The sequence below is a fragment of the Phalacrocorax aristotelis genome, chromosome Z (assembly GCF_949628215.1).
Source record: "Phalacrocorax aristotelis chromosome Z, bGulAri2.1, whole genome shotgun sequence".
Taxonomy (NCBI): Eukaryota; Metazoa; Chordata; class Aves; order Suliformes; family Phalacrocoracidae; genus Phalacrocorax; species Phalacrocorax aristotelis.
The window spans coordinates 53,428,705-53,452,530 of NC_134311.1; the positions used below are offsets into that span (position 1 = coordinate 53,428,705).

A 23,826-nucleotide genomic window follows, 5' to 3' on the forward strand; every position below is an offset into this window, starting at 1 on the left:
ACTTCATCAATTTATATTATAGGAACCATGTCCTCTGCCAGTAGCAAAACACAGCCATTTTGGCAGATGACTGTGTAGACCGTGCAGGCTGTTAGGTAAAACCACAGCACTGCAAAGCAGTCTTGCTGCCACAGGATTTTTGTGTTCGAGGAAGGAAGATACTTCATAAAACAGATTTTCAACCTAAGACTTTTTAGATTACTCTCTGGAGGATTTTGTTAAGTATATTCTAAGGGCACGTATAGTCTCAACTGGTTGCCTCCCTGATCAGGAGGTAATTCACGGAGGAAACAAAACCTGTGGATTCCTGCTCTTGCTTTGGATGTAGGGTTTCAATAGTGTGTGACCAGACAGAAAATAAGGTTGCAGTTAACAAATTCAACCAAATCTAGTATTATTATGCTGGGGCAATGGCCAAATATTTGATGTCTCTTCAAGTTTCTTGAGTCTGTTAGCTTATGTATTTGTCATCAGTATCTACTGAGTGTCAGATGTCTTGGATCTTACTTTGCGTTAATTCTCATGCATGCTTCCTTGTGCTTTTACTGTCATCTGGGTTAGATACATATTGCCGCAAACTAGTTCTGTTATCCAAAACGAGAGGGCATTTGCTGAGATGACCAAGAACCTTCCCATGAAACAGTTTTTTGTTAGAAAATACTGATTTTATTGAAACTTTTTGCTGATTGATATATTCCAGTTTTAACATGCAAAGCTTAGCTTCATAGAAATATTTCTGCTTAAGATACATTACACGTCTATTGCAGAGCAGTCTGTTACTCCAAGTTGGTATTTTGGCTTTGGGCATGGGAAGTGCAAGATCAAGTCTGTGCTCTTTTGAATTCAGATAATAGACTTGTACTTGTACCTCCCATATCTTAGGGTATGTGCTAAATCCTGTGGGGTATTCCGAAATTATTCTTTTTGAACAACTGAATTTTGAATTCAACAATTTTGACCTTTGAAAACAGTCTCTGTTGTTGGATCAGTTTCTGTCGTCATAAATACAAACCTAGGAGAGGATTTAGATCTAAGCATCCAAACATCTTTACCACTGAGAGGTATGGAGAAATACAGAAAGCAGGAAAAGTACAATTCTCTGGTTTGGGCTTTTTCTTCCAGAAACATGTTTTTCAGGATCTTGTTTTTTGTCCTGATAGGAGGTCACGAACATTCTGGAAATATTCATTTTTCATGGAATGGGAAAATTCTTTCTCTGCAGCCTGACAGGTGAACATCTGCAGAGATAGGAGATGCTGTTGAACTTGACTCACGTAACTCGGAACATTCTGGTTCATGGCCAGGGCGTAGCATATCTAGCCCAGTTCTTCAAAACAGTACCAGAGGTGTGAAAACACCCTGTGTGTCAGTGAACAGGAATCATGACTAAAAGTGTTTTCTTAAAACTACCATTTCTATTCAAATACTTGTACATATTTTTATTTAACCTTAGGAGTATGGACTTTGTCATATATAAATAAATGAATCACCTTTTAAACATTAGTTCTGGTTGTCCGTCTGGAAGATGTCAGAGTTGCTGAGGTTAGTATTGTTGATTACTGTTATGTGACATGCAGAGTTAAATGAGACATTTGCCCAGCCTCTTTACCATGTTTTCTGATTTGCAGTGATACCAAATAATGTGCTTTATGTATGTCTCTTTAGGGTCTGATCACCTTCGAGAGAAAGATGGACTATGGGCTGTGCTAGTTTGGCTTTCAATCCTAGCAGCTCGAAAGCAGAGTGTGGAGGAGATTGTCAGGGATCACTGGACAAAATTTGGCCGGCACTACTACTGCAGGTGAGAAAAATGAGATAAAAGCACAGGAACAGTGCAGTTGATATGCCAGTTATGCAGTTGATAGGCCAATTCTGTTTCAACAATGGCTTGTTTAGCTGTACTCAGCTGCTTTAGGTGTGCATTTGCTGTGTTCACAGAATGAAAATCTGCCACAGATTGCCACTGTTCAGTAGGCAGGTTTTTTCTGATGAGTAAATGAGCAGCAGCAGTTATTTACTTACTGAAGGAGCAGCGTGTATATGTCACTTCCAGTACATGAGTAGTTGAATTTTCTGATATTGAATAGCAGAAAGATTTGAGTTATTTACTTGTGGAATCTGTAGGCATAGCTCATTACACAGTGTTTTAAAAAAAATTAAAATCCCAGCAAGATTTACTCCTGCATTTGTTTCTGTATCTACTTCCATGTGACAGTGTTTTAGTGAGAATTGGAGCTATACCTTCTTTTAATTTAGGAGAACTCCTCCGTAGATCTGAACATTTACTCATTTTTATTAAGGTCTCAAAAGGGTGAATTCTGTCATGTACATCTTAGCTTCTGTCTCTGCCTTTCTCTCAGAATAGACTTAATCCAGAGGAGCTCACATATCCATAAGCTCTTTTGCACACAGCTGTTCCTCAAAACTTGTAGCAAAGTTTTCTCTATTTCATTTGGCTATTGAGCACTGCACTGGCTGTTTCCTCAATCTCAGAAAGCTAGCTGTGTATCAATGAAGTTTTCTGTGCTACTTTAGAAACTCTGCATTTTCTAAATGATTTCTGTTGACTCAGAGTCAGGGGCCCAGTCTAGAACCGTCGTGCACACACACAGTGGTCAGATTGCGCAGGACTTGCATGTGTATGCTGGTTTAGTTTGCAATCAGTAATTCAGTGGTCCACCCCTGATTTTTGAAGTAAGCAGTAAATTGCTAATTGTGGGTGTATTGAGTTCTGTAAAAGCAGAACTGTTTTCTTGGCTGTAGGGGACTTACTTCTTGGATCTACTTTTTTTATGTATGTGCAAGGTTTGATTATGAAGCCCTGGAACCCAGAACAGCATATTTCATCATGAGAGACCTGGAAGCTTTGATCACTGACAAATCGTTCAGCCATCAGCAGTTTGCTGTGGGTAACAGTATCTACAGTGTGGAAAGAACAGACAGCTTTGAGTACATAGATCCTGTGGATGGCACTGTGACCAAAAGACAGGTACGACTGTAGTGATGGAGCGGCGAAGTTTTGCAACTGTCATATTGTCTCTGACAGTGTTGTTTCTAACGTTCAGCTGGCAAGCCTCTACATTTATTTATAGGATGGTGTTTTCTTTGCTCTGATAGATACTGCATTTCCTACTTAAGAGTAGCGTGGTCCAGATAAGATAATCCACCTCTGTTTTAGCTTGCACTTGCTGTGCATAACTGGAGGCAGTAGTGTCAAAGAGAATGTAGGAGGGGGGACGGAGTCCCCGTTGACAACAGTGCACCTATAGAGAGGGTTCCTTTTCCTGAACAATGTGAAGTGTCACGTACAAAGGCAGTCTTTCCTTTTCCTACTTTCTATCTGAAATCTCTACTTGCTATATAAATTACAAAAACAGTTAAAATTTTCTTGCTCTTGGTTGCATAATTAAGGCACAATATCGGTTGTAGCCAACGGCATGCAGAAGGCTGTGGTGGATTGTACTGTATGTGGGCACATCTGACTTCTCTAGCCCAAATGACCAGTTCTGTGTTCATTCTGGGCTGTGTCTTAATGAGATTCCTTAGCTATCAAGAACTGCAGTTCAAAGCGAGTCTTCAGTGTTTTGAAATTAATGATGTGCTCAAAACTAACCATGTATTTTTGCCAGGTGTAAATGTGTATTCAAACATCCTGAATATGGGCTATGACTCATACTAAAATGTGTTCTGGTTTTATGCTTTTTATTTTTATTGTCTTAGTTTCTCTGGTTTGTAAATTACTTGACCTGACCAGACCCTAGCAAATGATATTAGAAGCCATTAAAACTATTGTCATGCCATTCTGCTCAGAGTCTTTATAGTTTCCATTCATCTTTGCATCCAGGAAATATAAGCAGCCCACCTGCTGCTGAGCTACTTTCTTTGCGCATATTACTGCTGAAACAAGATACAAGGACAATGTCATATCCAAGTCCACTGGAAAATTACAGGCACGGCAGACTTGTGGCCCTTGTACTTTTTAAAAAACGGGTTGTGAATTTTTGGTGCACTTTTCTTTCCCTTAATTTTCATCCAAAGCTCTTGTCCTAAATTGGAATACAATTGCTAACCATATCAACATGTAACACAAACAGAGAAACATGACTTGGCCTGTTTTCAGATGGACTCTGAAAGTGAGCCCATAAAACCAGAAAGCATGTCTTTTCATATGGAGAAGCACGTATTTATTGAGAGTACAGTTCAACCAGTTTGTCTTTTGGCAAGGACATATTTGTAGCTCCATGTGTCTGCAGCCTCAGTGGGATTCTCCAAGCACAATAAAATAAGAGAGGACATTGATCCATGTGAATGAAACAACAGTTCACTGCTGCCATTTTCCTCAAGCAGTTTGCTCTTCATGTAAATGCAGATGCCTCTTTCTGACTGTCACGAGCTTCACATGTATTTTCCAGCTGTGTTTTCAGGAACCTGTTCAAAGTTTTGCTTCCCAATAGGTAGGGGGGAGAGATTTATATTCAATGTAACTGCGTTATGTCTCATGAATGAGAAGCGGGTTACAAGATAGCTAATCAGTGTTAATAAACAGCAGGTTCAGAAAACAAATACAGCAACAACAAAATAGGCAGCAAACAATATGCCCAGACCATAGCTTCTAATTCATTCTGATTATTGATACCCATGAATATTGTTTATCACAGTGCAATAATAAGGAATAAAATGAAATGAAATGTTCTGCTGTTCTTGAAGACTGTTTTCATTTTTAAAGTCCTATTATGCTAGCCTGTGCATACCTGAGCACATAACAGTGCTGCTCCTGACGATCCTGCAAGCCAGAAATGGGACAATTTGCATTTTTGTGTGCAATTTGAATTAGAAGGATGAGAAGTACAAGTTGCCATTGTAATGGTTAACTTTGAGCTCTTTAATGAAGCGTTCTTACGTTCTGAGATTCACAGAATGAAACTGGAGCTTTGTTATTAAAAGTTCGTTAATGTTTTCTCACTGCTTTGTTAGATTTGGGATGCAGAGGGCTCTGCATATAGTCTTGGGGTTTTTTTTGCATTTCAGTTTGAGCAAGAGTCAGGAAGCAGGCATTGGAATAGTTGGAAAAGAATTTATTTCAGAATAAATCCAGATATCTCCAGTGATAAGGCAAAAATTCTTCTCTGTTCAGAATGATATTTCGATTATGTATCAGCAATAATGTGTTTCCTGTCAGAGTAGCAAGTGTGGCCTGCTGTGCCTAGGGGACACTCAAGGGTCCATAGAGGAGCAAATAAAAATTGTGATAATTGCAGTATTTTGACGTAAAAGTATAGCCATTTTAAATGGCTATACCTAATATAATTACCTCCTAATTAATGTACATGTCTCTGTGTCTAACATTTTGCTGCTAGGCTAGATTTTCTATTGATCTTACTTCCTGCCATTAAACGTTAATAGTATTTTTCAAAATCCTAAGAAATTTTGCTTTAAGTTTACTGCTTATTCTCGTGCATGCTAACTTGTCATGCTAATTTATTATTATTTATTTAATTATTAAATTGGCAACTGAAAAAAACCCCAAACCACTGGAAACAAAACTACAAAGTACAATATGTAGTAGATTTAGTGCTTCATAGATACTAACACATCAGTAGGCTGTTTAGCTGGATTGTAATGTAAACAGAAATCTCTCTGAAGCTCCGTCTCCATCACAGCAGCTTCAAAGCCAGTGGGTTAACCATGGAACATAATTTTGTTTCAGAGTTTCCACACACCTCATTAATATCCATTAGCAGGCCCGATTTGCCTAAAATAAATATCTGCAGATGTTCCGTGTGGGAGCTGTACTGAGGCTTTTCATCTGCTTCCTCACGGAAAAAAAATTTATCTGTTCCCATAAGAAAACATTATTCTTGTTAGCGACAAATACTGTGTTCTGTTTTATTAAAACTGGAAGTTTTTCAGTCCTGTGGGCTTTTCAGTGTGTTACTCTTCTTTCTTTTCTTATTGCATCATTTATAATTCTGCATATAAAATTTTATGTTTCGTAGACCTGATACCGTCTGTATAAGAAATAGCAAAAATGTGGCTTTAAATTAATGGAGCTTAATTCAGCTGAAAAAATACCACCATAACAAACAATAAATAGGCTGCTTGCAGTTTCACCAGTTTGCTTTGACCTTGCTGACCACAGAAGCTCAAAAACTTTTGGGAAGGAAAACGTTTATATGTTAGATTGGGTATTCTGTAAGAAGCAGGGAAAACCTGTTTGGTTTTTGTCTTTACACAAGGTGCAGAGTCATGGGTTATTCTCCAGGCAATGCTGTTTCATATTTATTTGGTAACAGTGTTTTTGGCTGGGATTTTTTGGCTTTAACAAATGTTTGTAACTCACAGATTTTACGATATAATTTCCAAATTACAGTGAGGAATATAAAAATTTAATAGCTCTCATTAATTTCTGTGTCCTTCCTGAGGAAAAAGCTTTGCTAGTGCTTAAGTGACTGTTTCCAAGGGATAGTCAAAAGTCAGATTTTTTGCTGCTGGGCTCTGAAAAATGAGTTAAACTAAATCCCCAAGTGCAAATAACATGACTTTAAAAGTTGACTTTGACAGTTCAGCTCTAAAGGCCATTGTTTCCCTAGCATATGATTTCTCCCTGCCATTTAGGATTATTGTTTTAAGGAGTACAGCCACTGTGTCTCTAATTCCCTTTTATAGAGTATTTTCAGCTGTATGGCAGGAATCCTACTCTTACAGACAAATATTAACTGCCATCATGCGTGTGTAAAAATCAATAATGTCAGTCATATATCCCTGAGAAATGCAAAATTAATAGAATAATAAGCTCAGAAACAGTACAGTGAACTGTCTGAATGCGGGGGGTGTGTCTATATATGTTGCATAAACATCCCAAGTGCCACTAACTGTAGCATCAAACTGGCTGCAGATGCTGTGGTTCAGTGAAGCATTTTTGCATCATAATGTTAGGGAAGAGTTATGAGGAGTGTTTATAAATGCTTTTTATTCTGAAGAATGTAATTTAATGAGTGGTGAGACTTCAGATGTGCTAAACCAGGTAACAATGTGTTATTGTTATTATTGCCAGATAAACATGGAGTGTGCAGAGAGTATTTAAGTGGTCTAGCTAGTCATGTCATTGTGGGCATTGCTCCTGGCTGGAGCAGGCATGTAAAATGCCTGTTTAGTCTTTGGAGGGGAAGACACATGTTCACGCTTTAATCTTGTGCAGATATGTTAGACTGCCTTCCTTCTCTCTTAAAGCTAATTGACATTAATGGTCCATACTTCGAGCTGCTGGTCCTGGGCTTGACAAGGATTTGAAACAAACTATACCCAGAACTGCAAAACTCTTCAATTTATGTTCTTTCTTTTCACTGTCATAAGGTTAAGTGTAATATGCAATCAGCAAGAGACAACCCCTTGCTCACAGGATCAGTTCATAACAAGCTGTGTGTATAATTGAAGATGAAATATTGATTCCAGTGAAATCAAGGGCAGAACTCCCATCAGCATCTGTTGAACCATATCATTTCAAAGTTGGCTTAATAGCAAATATTAGAAAAACAGGCCCTAAAGCTCAATCTTCTGAAAGCAAGATTCTGTTTGTCACTTATGCTGTACATATTGAGACTACTAGATAAATTTATGTTGCTGATACATGTTAAAATTAATATAATATATGATACTAGCAGATAAAAAATGTTCATGGTATCACCAAAGCCTAGCGATGGAAAACATCTCTTAGGCCATCCAATCCAACCCTTTATTCATATGGGATATTTTTCTGTTGTATGTTTTCTAGTGTTAATGGGCATTACACAGGAAGGAGATGGACCTGTTGGAGCGGGTCCAGAGGAGGGCCACAAAAATGATCAGAGGGATGGAGCACCTCTTCTGTGAGGACAGGCTGAGAGAGTTGGGGTTGTTCAGCCTGGAGAAGCACTTGAAAGGGGATAGTAAGAAAGATGAGGACGAACTTTTTAGCAGGGCCTGTGGTGATAGGACATGGGGTAATGATTTTAAACTAAAGGAGGGTAGATTCAGGCTCAATAGAAGGAAGAATTTTTTATGATGAGTGTGGTGAAGTACTGGCACAGGTTGCCCAGAGAGGTGGTAGATGCCCCATCCCTGGACACATTCAAGGCCAGGCTGGACGGGGCTCTGAGCAACCTGATCTAGTTGAAGGTGTCCCTGCTTATTGCAAGGGGGTTGGACTAGCTGACCTTTCAAAGTTCCTTCCAACCCATACCACTCTGTGATTCCATGATTATCAACCAAACAATGCTCTACATGGTGCTGAAGATGTTTTGGCATATACCTGAGGAAGCAAAGGTTTCTACTTAAGAATATTGAAACACTGTGTTGCTAACATCAGTGTGTTCTCAAGCTGCTGATAAAACTGGAAGAATCAAATGCTTCTCTCTTAATTCTCTCATTTTTTACTGGTTTACTGCCCCTTAAACAAAAGTAGCAAGGATCCCAGTTTATGCACTAGGCATTTGCCAACAGCAGGACTGAAAAGGGAAGTAAAGTTCAGTGGCATAGCAGGGGTGGCATTTAGCCTAAGGGTACCATTTATGGAAAGAGAAACACACTGTTGTGTTAGTGCAGCATTGGTAGAGTATTAAAACACTGCAACGGTTTAACCGTGCAATTTAGTCCTTTAGCATTAATGACCTTCCTGTACAGAAAATTTGTTGACTGTGGATCCAAGTATATGGTATGTGATCTGTAAAAGGATGTGTTCATATATACAGTACAAAAGGGGGAGGAGATAAAAAAAAGAGGTGAAGATGGGACCAAAGGGCAAAATCACAGTTAATGAATAATAAATGCTTTTTATTCTACACACAGTTAATGGGCATTAACTAGTGTACTTGAAATTACTTAACACCTTAAGTTAAGTTTCCCAAGTTGTACTACAGACCCTTTTTGAAATTCTCTTAATCAGATATCGATGCATGGTCTTTGAGGGGTAGCAACTGATCCTGTCTTTTGTGTTTACTGTGGACAACTGGTTTTTGATCCTGGGATCCTGTAGCTGTATCTTAGACACTGATCCTTGCTGATCTTATAACAGTTTCTCAGGCCATTGATTTTGTGCTCTGCTACAGAGAGCATGAACAAATCAGCTAAAGAAAATAAAACCAGCAGTAAGAGAGTCCTTGTTATGAGGAGTGGGAGGGAATACACAAGGACATTTATAGTCTTTAGAGATGGGGAAAAGAGTAATAAATGAGTTGTTCAAAGTTACAGGGAAAAGGAAATTGCATCCAAATGACTCTTCCTTTCACTTTTTATTTTAAAGCAGGAAGCTGTGATTTCTAAAGGTACTGCCACCTTACATATATGCTACTCCTTCTTCTCCTATAGGGGCTGCGGATTATTTTTTCAGATGCTTCCAGGCTCATTTTCAGAATGAGTGCTTCTAGCCATGTGAGAGCTACTCTCCGGATCTATGCAGAGAGTTACGAAAAGGATCCTAGCCAACACAATAAGGAACCACAGGTAATGCAATAGCATTGTGATCAGTCAATAAGTAATGCACTTCCTCTATAATAGCATGGCTATAGGTTTTCATCTTTAATCAGAAGGAACACTTAGCACTTTGACCTCTGTTTACTGTGGTTTTGAGTGATTTTCCTAATCGTGTGACTGTACACATTTTGAGGCAGGACCAGCAGTTTTAATACATGTTTGTGTAATATCTAACACAACAGGAATGTCAAGGGCTGAGATGCCTGGTGATAAAGGCTGGGCAATGACTTCTATTCTATTAAGAGAAGTCATGCTACTTTTAATTTTTCACTGATATTTTCCAAATGTTGTAATGTGAGTTATAGATTAATACTTAAAAAAATATCTAGGGATCACTTAGTCATGGCATCCCAGGGATTCCTCACGATGAAAGTACAGATAGGAAATGCTGATGCCAGAGTCTAAACAATGTAGGGATTCCTTGTAAGGTAAAGACTTGCAGCTGTCTGAGAATTATCTGTTACCATAACCAGACTCTTTCCTAGGAAGAGTGAAGGTTGACAGCAAGTTGCAGTACAGTTCAGCAGATGCCTAAAACAATTCACAATATAAATCACATTTCATCATCAGATTTTTCCCAGTAAACACCTTCATGCTGTGATATACAACAAGAGAGGACTAAGGATATTTCATGGAAGAGAGGATGAGCATTTGGCTTGTAGTAAATCAAAGCCCTGTAGTTTATAGTACCATGCAGTTGTGTGTTCATGATTGGAATGCAAATGCAAATTTCCCAAAGCATAAAAGCAGTCAAATGAATTTGAACCCTAGGTAAATGTTTGACATTGTTTTTTCACTGGATTCCCACCATAAATTCGGTGAGTTTCTTCGTATGCTAGTAAACAATTGTCATGAGACAACAGTCATAAGAAGTGCTTCAGTTTTTCCAGAAGTGTTGCAGACTCTGTTCCTGCAGATATACATATGATCTATTAATTTTATTTGCTTTTTCTTAAAGTAACAGTTTGCATCCTCAGTAACTCCTTGCATAGAATACTTGTAATGTTAAGCTTCCAACAGAGTAAAGTACCATTTTTTAGCGATTTTGTTGTTTTTCAGTGCATTCAGGTTTAGCCAACTGGCAGGGTCATAAATATATTTTGACCAATGAAGAACACTGCTACAACCCCATTCACTCTTGCTACTGTATTGGGTTTATGTGGCAAGGCTTTGGTAGCAGGGGGGCTTCAGGGATTGCTTCTTTGAGAAGACACCAGAAGCTGTGCCCATGTCAAACAGAGACAATTCCAGCTGGCTCCTAGATGGACCCACCACTGGCCAAAGCTGGGCAAATCAGTGATGTTGGTTGTCCCTCTGTGATAACGTATTTAAGAAGGATGAAAAATGCTATGCAACAGCAGCAGGGAGGGAGAAGTGAGAATATGTGGGAGAAACAACTATGCAGACACTAAGGTTAGTGAAGGGGCGGGGAGTGATACAGTGGCTTGGTGGGCACCTGGTGGTCAGCCAAGGTCAACCCACCACAGGTGTGTCAAATTTTGTTATAGCACAGATTGTTTATCAGTTGCAATTAAGCTGACCATTTTAAATATGGTTCTTTGTGCTATGTAGGCAAGGCATAGATGAAATCAAAATAAGACATGGTAAGAGACAGACTAAGAGCTCATTTTAGAAATTTGCAGTAGACTTACAGTAACCTTATGATATGTGACACAAAAAGTGTGATCTGAACGTGTTTCCTCTCTAATGAATCCCAGCAATAAAGTACTAGAAAAGAATACTTGCAGAATTCATCTCGCTAGACTTTTGATGATTTAATTAAAATTGAGAACGTGCCTTTTAAATTGGAATCCTTTTTGTATCAATGGATTGTGCTACTGGTTACAAGTATGTGATATGAGAGAAGTGACATGCTGACAGAGTTTAGGCTTGTGTGTCTCCCAGAGTAACCTACCATCAATGCCCAGCATTTAACACTTTTTTTTTTTTTAAATGAGTGGAAAACAGCAAATGTTCTCAGTGAATTTTCCACTTGTGAAGAGACTATATTGAGGGAGCAGAGGTTATCCTCAGAAAATGAGGAATGTGCTGCCCTCCTGTTACATTTCATCTCTGTTCTGCACGGATTTGCTTAAAAGAGGTGCATAAAGTCCACTGCAAGGTCTAGTGACCTCACCAGCAACACAAACTGTGTGCAGGGAGCGGCAAGAATGGCACCCAGAGCAGCTACAGCAAAGCCAGTGCCCTCATTGTCCGGGGGACAGTCCCACAGCAGCTAAGTGGAGCAGGCAGAGCAAGGCTCTGGTAACAAGCTCTATCGACCGTCCCAGACAAAGCAAGCGATGGGTCGGATTCAGGGTCCAGGTTCAGCACCCATCTGGAGGAGCAGGAGATTGGACCAGAGACAGGGCTGGAGACAAGGCAACAGTGTGGGTCCATCCAGAAGGCAGGGTCAAAGTCAGAACTGGAGACAAGCTAGAATGTACATCCAAGGGGATCTTCAGGGAGAGGAGCTACCTTCAGCACAGGTCTGAGATCCACCCAGGCAGCAGAGCCAGAGATGAGTCTGGAGACAAGCACTCCTGTGGCATAGCTCAGGTGGGGACCCACATCCCTGGGGCAGGCTGAAATTGGCCATGTGAGCCCATGGGCAAGGTGCAGGGTGGGAGTCCTCGGGAGACTAGGCAGGGGCAGTAGGGCTTATCACTGCCCTCAGGGCTTCTAGAGTCTGGTCTTTTATTCTGGATACCAAAGGATCTGTTATTCCTAGGGTCAACAAAAAGGGTGGGAGAGTTTTTTCTATACATGTGCCGGAGCCTGTCAGATTGTTACACTGTTGGCTGTTTATCCAGGGTATTCACTGGTGAACAGATAATCCCTGGGGTAGAAATGTCATTGCCTTGAAATTTGTTGCAGGGACTTCCCTGCATTCATGCAGTGCAGACAGACATTTTAACATCCAGACTGTGTCAGGAGGTACATAGTACAGTAAACACCTTTCTCATTGCTTGCCATGTGCAAGAGATCTGGGACAAATAGCAGTTTAATCTCAATTAATGCCATACATTCTTTCTCTAATGCTCCTCTTTCCTTGCCCTGGCTGGATGCATTGCCAACAGCATGAGGACATTAGAACCTGCAAGGTCACGGATTGTATCTTGTATCCCACAGGCAGATGGTGGGTTTCAAGGGAGTACATAAATTTGATTTCAGGACATCCTCATTTAGTACAAAAATAACTAAAAATTTCTTGGGAGAACGTTTGAATATCTTCAGTGGAATGCATAGAAGAGAGTGAATAGCAAACTCCTTTCTTCAGAAAACAAGAGCGCTGGGGTGGGGTGGTGTAGTTTTCCTGATACTGTAAATCCTTTATTGTTTAGTTTGCTTTGATATTCATACTGACTTATGTACATCTAGAAGAGCTGTGACAGATTGGAAGCTTTAAGTACTTTGTTTCCTATTTACTTTCAGTAATGGGCATATTCAACGTATTCAGTTATTCAAAGAGTACTGACATAAAGAAGTATGTAAGGTATATACCTTATATATAGTATTCAAGGAAATTGTTACATTTGGGATAAGTGCTTATTTTTGTTTTTAAGTGTAGTTGATCTTTGTGATTGGATAGATGGCTAATGTAGCTTCTGTATCATTGCACTCTGCCTGGAACAGGAAACAGGAACAACTCTCTTCTGTACTTTTTGTATCATAAACCAAGACATATTGGCTGCTTAAGTAAAAACTTTGTTGCTTCTGCTTATTGGAACACCTCCTTCCAGAACCTTCTTTTCGTTGTTTACATGAAGTGGAAAATTGATGCTTTGCATTGCTCCATGTTTGTGCTTGGTGACAATTGTAGTCAATACCTGGAATGAAAGGCAAAAGTACCTTAAGATATCTTTTTTGCTCTTTTGCACAAGAAATAAATCTCTCTGTCTTGATAGACAGCTCATTTATACTGGAAGTTACAGTGCCATTTTGTGGAATCATTATGGTAACTAGCTTGAGTTTGCCTCATATCAGCATCCTTTTTTTTCTTTTTCCTTTCAGACAAAGCCTTTTCCAAACTTAATCTTCTGTTCTCTTTGACAGTGTAACTGCTGATGGTAAATCTTCCACAAATAAGCAGAAATCTAAACCGCCCCTTCCAATATGCATGCTGACATACGCATATTGTCCTGAAACACCAGTGTAACCTTGTAGCACTTTCTGAGTTAAGTGTTAACTGAGACATATTGTAAGGACAATATATACATGTCTTTTAAAAACAACTGTTAAAAACAAACTGGCTGTAGACATGAAAAATAACAAGAAAGGTTTCTTCAGACGTATCAACCATAAACAGAAAAGAAGGAAAACATAGGCCCACTGTTAAACGGAAATGGAGAATCAATCACCAACGATGCTGAAAAGGCAGAGGTTCTCAGCGCCTTCTTCACCTCTGTCTTTACCAACACTGTTGGGTCCCAGGCTTTGGGAACAAAATTGCCGATTGAACCAAACACCAACCCACCATCGGTGAAGGAAGAGTTAGCATATGAATTACTACAGAAGCTTGACCACCCCAAATCAATGGGCCCTGACGCCATCCACCCGCAGGTGTTGAGAGAGCTGGCTGACATCATTGCAAGGCCACTCTCCATAATCTTCAAGAAGTCGTGTAGAACGGGGGATGTCCCAGAGAACTGTAGGAAGGCAAATGTTACCCCTATCTACAAGAAGGGCTTGAGGGAGGATCTGGGTAATTATAGGCCCATCAGCCTTACTTCAATCCCTGGGAAAGTTATGGAACGAATCCTCCTGGGGGCCATCACAAGTCAAATAAAGCGCGTGATTGGGAAAAGCCAACATGGCTTCACTAAAGGCAGATCGTGCTTGACAAACCTGGTGGCCTTCTATGACAAAGTGACTTGCCTGGTTGTCATGGGGCGGGCAGTGGACATTGTCTACCTGGACTTCTCCAAGGCCTTTGATATGGTCCCCCCGAGTCTCCTCCTGGAGAAATTGATGTGTTATGGCCTGGACAGGTGGTCTGTGCAGTGAGTGGGGAACTGGCTGACAGGCCGCGCCCAAAGGGTGGTGGTAAATAGCTTTTTCTCAAACTGGCAACCTGTCACCAGTGGGGTCCCCCAGGGATCGATATTGGGCCCAATGTAATTCAATATCTTTATAAGTGATCTGGATAACGGCATCAAGTGTAGCCTGATGAAGTTTGCTGACGACACCAAGTTGAGTGGGGAAGCAGACACTCCAGAAGGGAGAGCTGCTCTGCAGGAAGATCTGCATAGGCTGGAGGAGTGGGCCAGCAAGAACCTTATGAAGTTCAACAAGGACAAGTGTAAGATCATGCACCTGGGAAAACATAATCCGGAGTGCAGCACAGCCTGGGATCCACCTGGCTGGGGAGCAGCTCTGTTGAAAGGGACCTGGGGGTCCTGGTGGACAGAAAGCTCAACATGAACGAACAGTGTGCTGCTGCAGCCAAGAAGGCCAACAGGATGCTGGGTTGCGTCAAAAAGGGCATTGCCAGCAGAGATAAAGAAGTCATCATCCCAATCTACTCAGCGCTTCTCAGGCCACACCTGGAGTACTGTGTACAGTTCTGGTCCCCGCTATGCAAAAAGGATGTGGACAGGCTGGAAGGGGTCCCAAGAAGGGTCACCAAGATGATCAGAGGACTGGGAAGCCTGCTGTATGAGGATAGGCTGGGAGAGCTGGGTTTGTTCAGCCTTGAGAAAAGGAGGCTCAGAGGGGATCTCATCCCCATGTACCAGTACTTAAGGGGTAGCTACAAAGAAGATGGAGACTCCCTTTTTACACGGAGTCACATGGAGAGGACAAGGGGGAATGGACACAAGTTGCTCTTAGGGAGATTCCGATTGGACACGAGAGGGAAATCTTTCACACTGAGGACAGTCAACCATTGGAATAATCTCCCCAGGGAAGTGGTTGACTCGGCCACATTGGACACCTTTAAGAGTTGTCTGGACAAGGTGCTGGGCCATCTTGTCTAGCCTGTGCTCTTCCTAGAAAGGTTGGACTAGATGATCCCTGAGGTCCCTTCCAACCTGTGATTCTGTGATTCTGTGAACTGTTCACTTGGGGTGGACAGAATTAATCATTCACATGAAAGATGCTGTACTTCTGTGGATGACTATAACTACTTTCCCACAAAAAGTTGGACCAGATGATCATTCAAGGGCCCTTCCAACCTGGGCAGAATAAAATTTGGCCAAAGATCTGTAACAACGCTCAGTATCATCCAGATTCAACTACCATGAGAGTGCAAGCTGTAGTCCCTACTTCGGTTTGATACTCAACAGAAAGCCTAACATACTTTGAGGCACTGTTGGGGCTCAAAGCTATGCCTTTTAATTTTGGCCCCAGGGAGACATTCAAGTAAGTGGCGCTCGAGTGAAGCTCTCCTCATACTTTGTTATGCTTCAGTACTGTGTAACACTGCATGAGTCTTACGGGAAGTAGCTTTTCAGGCCTAATTGCCTTTACGTGTATATTTTCCTTTAGAAATCTTAAGAGCGTCTGTAAGAACATTGTAACCAGAGAGAAGCAAGGCTTGTAAGGACCTTTTGTTTCAATTTATATGTGGGCCAAACAGTAACTGTTAATGAATGTAAGGGTCACCCAAATCTTATTTTAATAGTGTCTTTCGTACAATTAATTGGTAATACTTTCCACCTAGAATAAATTAAGCATAGAGAACTACCTGATCAACAACATAAGCGTCCAAGGGAAAACAGTAAAATATGCCAATAATTAGAAGTCTGAGATCATAGATGAATGTGAGTAGCAGTGGCTTCTGGCTGTTGAACGATCAGTTGAAGGGAATTGGCAGAATGGTGGCTGAATGGTGGCAGAAGGGAATTGGCAGAATGGTGACCTGGGAGATAAGGAATGGCTACTTTTTTTCCATGAGTAGTTCAGTTCTTCCTATAAGTCAGTATCAACAGGAGTTAAAATCAGGAGCAATAAAGAAAAATTGCCATCTGCTTTGTGCAAAGTATATTAAAACCAATTTAATGTAAGCATTTTAAAATTATGTAATTTATAGTGGTGATGCAGTCTAGTTCTAAAACAAAGTCTTGAAAACAGTGCCCAATGCTTTTCTAAAACTGGAATGTTCCCCTTAGAATGGAAGACCACTCTGTTGGTGCTCCTTGTCACTGGTGATGCCCCTCATCACTGTGCATTCCTGAGAAAATTCTTTCCAGCTAAATTGGAAGATCTCCCTAAAAAGACTATTTCTTTGGTTTTAACCAGACAAATAGGCATCCAACTGGCAATTTCAGGAAGTTCAGCTCATTATAACAAATGACATTCTATCTGAAGTCCTGGGCCTTTATACATTGGCATGTATCTTTTTCTAAATTTAGTAGAATTATTGGCTGTGCTAAATTTAACGCAGATGGAAAATCTAGAGGTATGTTCAATGGGCATTAAGTACTAAGATAAAGAGTTTATTGACCTTTAGGCTCATTGGTAGCCTCATTTTATAGATCAACTCTATTTGCAGATCCTAACACATGGTTAATATCTTCTTGTTCCTTGTCTAGCCACCTGGATATATTATTGAACTTGGGTGAGTTTCAAAGAGGAAGTTTCATATATGAGACCTAGAAGGAAATGAGTCATTCTGCAGAGTTGTTTTGAATTCTCTTATTTGTAAATCCAATGTGTCCTTCAACAACATGGTTGTGCTGCTGTTGCAGGTTAAGTGCCCTGGGTATGGTGTAGTGAATAATCTACTAATGGACTAACTAGCTTTGTTTACAGTATGTTATTATTCATCATATGAATTGCAACAGCAATAAACAAGTGTTATAGACCTATGCAGTCTGTATCAGGTACTCTTTAAACGGGATGCAGTGAATCACAAATGCCTCAATTACTTTTGCCAAAGACTAGTGAACTACATGCTAGTTAGCTATGCAATCATTAGATTAGCAGCAGCCAAGCAAAGATTTTGGGGCAGGAGCTTCGTGGTTTTGTCCAAAAAGGCATGCCAATTAAAAGAAAAATCATTGGGATAAAAAGTGTCTTGATCATCAAAAACTGAATTTCTGAAACAATTTTTGAATGGCAAGTAGCAGAGGGAAAAACAAACTGATTTTCAGGTGGACCTTTGTTGGTATATGAAAGGATTATGATTATATATGGTTGTGTATATATATTGTGATTATGTAAAGTGATTGTTTATGTGTGACTTTGTCCAAGAACAGGGAACTGAAATCAATAACCAAGAAGAAGTCCTTGGGTCCAATATCACTTAATAGGGATAAAATTAAAGGTTTCTGTACAGTTCTGTCAAGACACTCTTACAACCCTAGCCAGAGAATTATTGCCTCTTTGTTTATTTTTGAAGCATTGGGTCTTTTAGCATGGCTCTGGTTGACTACTAAAACATACAGTATGGTCGAGAGAAACCATATGAAGTTTTGCCTTTACTGTTAAAATTAATAAGATTTTCTTTGAGGGGACATGGCATATGGAGATTTCTATCTCTTTGATGACACTCTCAGGTGACACAGCATGTTTGTGCTATTCAAGTAATTTAGCTACTGATTCTGTCCAAAGCCATTCAGTGAAGAAATTGTAAATCAGCTGGAAATGGAAAGGAAAGTCTGTTTTTGTATTACATAGGAAAAATACTTCATGCAACAGTAATTATATTGCATGACTCAAGATATGAGTTCATTAAACCTAATCTTCACTCAGTGTTCTTTGGATATACTAGAAAGAATTAATCTGTTGCAAACATAGATGTTTCCATGCACCAGTCAGTTTACATTTTCCTCCTGTCTTTTTCACCCCTCATGCCTGCCATCCTCTGTTGCTAGGGGCTGAACAGCTGGCCTCCTGACCTTTATTGTAATTTTATTTGAATTAGCAGGCAGACCATGCACAAGAGTAGAGAGGTCAGTTTTGTTTTTCCCATGGCAAGTGTGCGTCATGGCAATAAAGTGAACGCTGCCAGTGCTGTGGATGTTACAGAGCCAGACCATTTGTTCCGCAAAGAACTAGGCTATCCACATTGCTTAGATCTTCTAGGATGGGTGGCTGTAGCATAAACCTTTCCGAAGACTTCTGTGTTTTGGAATGCAAGACCCAAGCAGGCACATTGTGCTGAGCAGTGTGTTGAGCCCTTACAGCAGAAGACCTGCAGGAGGTACAGCTGTGGTGCCAGACTGTGTGATCTTAGTGCTGAGCTCACTTTGTAGTTGTTTCAGTCCATGCCTTGTGTCTCATCCGTCACTTTAGTGTTGCTTTGTAAGTGTATTGGTTTGACTTTTAAAGTACATTACAGCCAAAGGAAAAGCTTTTTCTAATAGGTAAGGCTATCAAAACATATTTTGCGGGATTTCCCCTCTCTTCTGCCTTCCTTCTTCTTTCCCTTAGTTCATGTGATAGTGATTCTATTGCCCAGGTTACAAAGGGCTAACAGCAGCTTTAAGCAGTCACATGAAGCAAGGGAAGATGACATGGGAGCAGCAAGAGGTAAGAAAGGAAAGAGTTATTTCTTGATTCCTCTGTGTCCTTGTTCCAGGACTTAGAGCTGTCTCAGTTACCCTGTCCTTGCTGAGGAACTTTCTGTGTAGCATGTAAATAAGAAAAAGAGAAGGACTGAGAATGAATTTAAGTGTTTGAAAAGGTTTTCAAGCCCATGCCTGAAATGTCAAGGCTTATCATAATTTATACAAGAACAATACCACTAGCAATTACAGCTTTTGGTGACTTCAAAGCATTCTGCAAGCATGTTTTCTACCTTTACAAGGTCGAAAACTACTTTAATTGATACTAAATCTGACAGATAAGCAGCTGAAGAGGTAGAATTGGGATTCGACAGCAGCTTTGAGTGGGAAGATGCAGAGGTGGAAATCACATCTTCTGTCTTTACAGAGCTCCAAAAGTTAAACTAAAGCCCGTCTTTGACAACTTCATTCTGTTCTAACCCACTTGTTTATGTCTCTGTAATTTTGAGACATTAATAATTGTTCCAGGAAAGTGAATTCTTCTGGAACATGCCAGCTCTGCTTAGAAATCTGCCACAAGGTATGAACCTTTGTTCTGAAATAATTACTGTCCAAAGTGTCATTTTGATTATTAGTAATTCAGGTGCTTAAATGCCTATGTAACAGTCACACAAGGTTTAGCCGATAGATGCTGGATCTTTGTCCCCAGTAGGACATTCTTTTAAGACCAGCTAATTCAGATCGACTTCCATTACCTCTCCCTGTGATCCCAGCATACAGGGAGCAAATGGTTTAGTGTTTAATGTTTTATAAATACTGGCATATATACAAATAATTGACCCCGTGTTGCTAGTGTTCCACCCTGTGCATTCACTTGGCTATATGTAAAGCTGAGAGAGTTGAAGATAACACTGGTGGACATGATGCTGAATGCAAAATGAAGATCAATACAGTAAGAGAAGGCAGAGCAAAAGTTGAGAACTGTAAAAAGAGAGTTGTAGTTACTTGGTGTTCACTAAAATGTTTGGATCCTACTTGAGGGTATTGCCATTCTCTGAGCTTCTTTTTATTTTATTTTTCCCAAATAAATTCTGCAAAATTCTTTTAACTGAGGAGACTGTTGGGGAAACTTGTTTTTGAGACTTATATTGGACTGGGAAAAGAGAATTTGAGGCCTACGGAAAGTGTCCATGCCTATACTATGTAAAACTCACATTTGGTTTTCTTAACAAGACTGTAATTCAGTGCAGGCTAGGGGACAGACTGAAGAGAAAAGATTCACGAGCTTTTCAGGCTAAGTCTGGATAGATTATTTTTCATCATAGCTGCATGGAAAGTTGGCAAGTTTTAGCATAACTGCTACACATGTTAGGTTTTCATGAGGTGTTTCTTGACATATAGGTGAAATTTGTCCACCTACTATGATAAAAATACTTTCTAAAGCCAAACTCCAGAACATGCTGAGCTTTTAACCTGCAAGCAGGTATATTTGAGCCCTGCCTTAGCCTTTGATAAACTGGATACGTCATGGGACAAATCTTATCTGAGAACTTGACTAGAAGAAAGTGAGTTGTATGGAATTTTCTTGCAAGATCACAGAGGGAAAAAATGCTATATGAGCCAAACAGGAATAATAGACCTCTGACAGCTCTGGTATGGATTATTCCCAAACAAACGGCTTTTGATCTTTATTTGCCGTATGTTAAATATCTGCTTGTTTGATGTATTTCCTGCTATGAATAATCATTCCTACCCATTAGTTTTTTCAGATGTGTAACTTCTGTTATTACTGAAGCAAAATTCTGATTTAAGTCAGTTCTGTTAGTTCTCATTTCTTAAATTTTATCTAAAGGATAACATGCCATATCCCAAACAGTTTCCAAGAGATAAATATGTTATTAGTGTACAGAGGGATTGCAATTGCCATTTTGAGTTGACATGTCAGCAGTAAAGTTTTACAATTTACAATCAAGGACCACTGTAGCTGTACGCTTCTACGGGAGAACTTATCTTGGGCCGCATATCTCCGGGACACAGGGCTCTACCCACCCTGGGGACAGTGATGCACAGACATCAATATGATGGATACAAAATGTCCGTTTATTTAGCTGCGTCACACGCTTATAATATAGCTCTTGCGCTTCCTGTTCCTGCCACTCCTATGGGGAGGAGTCTATCTTTCCGTCACATCCCGTGATCTTCCGGTCGCCGATCCCTGTCTATTCACCTACAGACCACTTCCTCCAAGCACACGGACCACTTCCTCCAAGCTCAAGATCGGTGCATCACCAGGAGGAAGAGGTCAGGCAGAGGAGCCAGGAGACCTGCATGAATGACCAAAGAGCTTCTAGAGAAACTCAAATGAAAAAGGGAGATTCACAGTATGTGGAAAAAGGGACTGGCCACTTGGGAAGAATATAGTAATGTTGTCAGGGTATGCAGAGATGTGACGAGGAAGGCCAAGGCCCACCTGGAATTAAATCTGTCAAGGCATGTCAAAGATAACAAGAAGGGCTTCTTAATATACATCAGCAGCAAAAGGAACACTGGGGATGCAGTGGGGCCACTGCTGAACAAGGTAGGGGCCCTGGTGACACAGGATGCAGAGAAGGAGGAGTTACTGAATGCCTTCTTTGACTCAGTCTTCACTGCTAAGGCTGGCCTTCAGGCATCTCAGCCCCCAGCGAAGAGAGGACAAATCTGGAGAAAGGAAGACTTACCATCAGTTGAGAAAGACTGAGTCAGAGGTCACCTATGCAGACTGGATCCTCACAAATCCATGGGCCCCGATGGGATGCACCTGCAAGTGCTGAGGGAGCTGGTGGGTGTTCTTGCTGAACCACTCTCCATCATCTTTGAAAGGTCGTGGAGGACAGGAGAGGTACCTGAGGACTGGAGGAAAGCAAATGTTACACCAATATTCAAAAAGGGCAAGAAGGAGGACCTGGGGAGCTATAGGCCAGCCAGCCTCACCTCCACCCCTGGAAAGGTGATGGAGCAGTTCATCCTGGAGGTCATCTCCAGGCATGTAGAGGACAAGAAGGTTATCAGAAGTAGTCAACATGGATTCACCAAGGGGAGCTCATGCTTGACCAACCCGATAGCCTTCTATGATGGCGTGACTGCCTGGGTCAACGAAGGAGAGCAGTGGATGTTGTCTGTCTCGACTTCAGTAAGGCATTTGACACTGTCTCCCACAGCATCCTCACAGGCAAGCTAAGGAAGTGTGGGTTGGATGAGAGGCCAGTGAGGTGGATAGAGAACTGGCTCAACAACAGAACTCAGAGGGTTGTGATCAATGGAGCAGAGTCTGGATGGAGGCCTGTCACTAGTGGTGTTCCCCAGGGGTCTGTGCTGGGTCCAGTCCTGTTCAACATATTCATCAATGACCTGGGTGATGGGATAGAGTGTAACCTCGGCAAGTTTGCTGATGATACCGAGCTGGGAGGATTGGCTGATACACCAGAAGGCTGTGCTGCCATCCAACGAGACCTGGACAGGCTGGAGAGCTGGGCCGAGGGGAACCTCATGAAGTTCAACAAGAGCAAGTGCAAGGTCTTGCACCAGCACAGGCTGGGGGCTGACCTGCTGGGAAGTGTCTCTGCTGAGAAGGACCTGGGAGTGCTGGTGGGCAGCAAGCTGACCCTGAGCCAGTTTTGGGCCCCCCAGTTTAAGAAGGATGTGGATCTCCTTGAGCAAGTCCAGCGGAGAGCTACAAAGATGATCGGGACTGGAGCATCTCCTGTATGAGGAAAGGCTGAGAGGCTTGGGTTTGTTCAGCCTGGAGAAGAGAAGGCTGAGAGGGGATTTCATCAGTACCTAGAAATATCTAAAGGGTGGGTGTCAGGATGATGGGACTAGGCTATTTTCATTAGTGCCCAGTGACAGGACCAGGGGCAGGGGGCACAAGTTTGAACACAGGAAGTTCCCACTAAACATGAGAAAAAACTTCTTTCCTGTGAGGGTGACAGAGCAGTGGAACAGGCTGCCCAGGGAGGCTGTGGATTCTCCTTCCCTGGAGACATTCAAAACCTGCCTGGACGCGTTCCTGTGCCCCCTGCTCTAGGTGTCCCTGCTCAAGCATGGGGGGTTGGACAGGATGATCTCCAGGGGTCCTTTCCAACCCCTAACATTTTGTGATTCTGTAATTTCTTAATAGAAAGAACCATTTGAAAAATAATCAAACTCTCTTTAAGATACAGAAGTCTTTCTGGAGTCATTAACTATAAATGATTGCTGGCTGGGACTTGTCTTTTGCACCTGAAATGTAAAGTATTCATTGCAGAGCTAGAGGAGTTTTTAAAAGGCATATACAGCTCTAGTTCGTAGTTATTCTGCCCTGCTCTTGCCATTCTGAAGAGAATGCACTCTTGGTTTGTTTTATATCTGCAAGTTGAAAAAAGCGTAGTTAGATGGAAGTGTGAGAGGACAGAACTAAAATCAGACTTTCTCTGTTGAGAAGCATGATTGTAAGAAGGATACTATTTAATAGTAATTGGAATGTCTTGGCAAAAGTGCAGGAGCTAAATTGTTTATGTAAATGGGTGTCACGCAAACTCATTTGATTTTATGTTTTGTTCAAAGCATTGTATAGAGTTTTGTGTTTGTTTTTTTTTTCTTCAGAGTGCATTTATTGCTTAAGAAGGCAGGATCAAGTAAAACTCATTGGTAGGGTTGCTTTTAAAATTTTCCTGTGCTCTTTAGATTAAATAAGGAAGAGGTTTGTTAGGGAAGTGCCAGAGGGACTTCAGATGCTTCAGTCTTCTTTCAGTTGCTATAGGGAAGGAATGATATGGTCCAGACCTTATAAATTGGCACATTTTAATACTTACTTTTGCAGCATTTGCCCACAGATACGAATTTATGG

General features: G+C 41.0%; 1 protein-coding gene across 1 annotated transcript in view; it reads left to right on the forward strand.

Annotated features, from left to right (window-relative positions):
- Nucleotides 1-23,826, forward strand: part of PGM5 (phosphoglucomutase 5) — an 85,790-nt gene that overhangs the window by 59,160 nt on the left and 2,804 nt on the right. Inside the window, exons 8-10 of the mRNA XM_075079654.1 lie at nt 1,666-1,801; nt 2,806-2,989; nt 9,343-9,477. Coding sequence (XP_074935755.1) covers nt 1,666-1,801; nt 2,806-2,989; nt 9,343-9,477 — 455 coding nt within the window. The remainder of the gene's footprint in view (nt 1-1,665; nt 1,802-2,805; nt 2,990-9,342; nt 9,478-23,826) is intronic.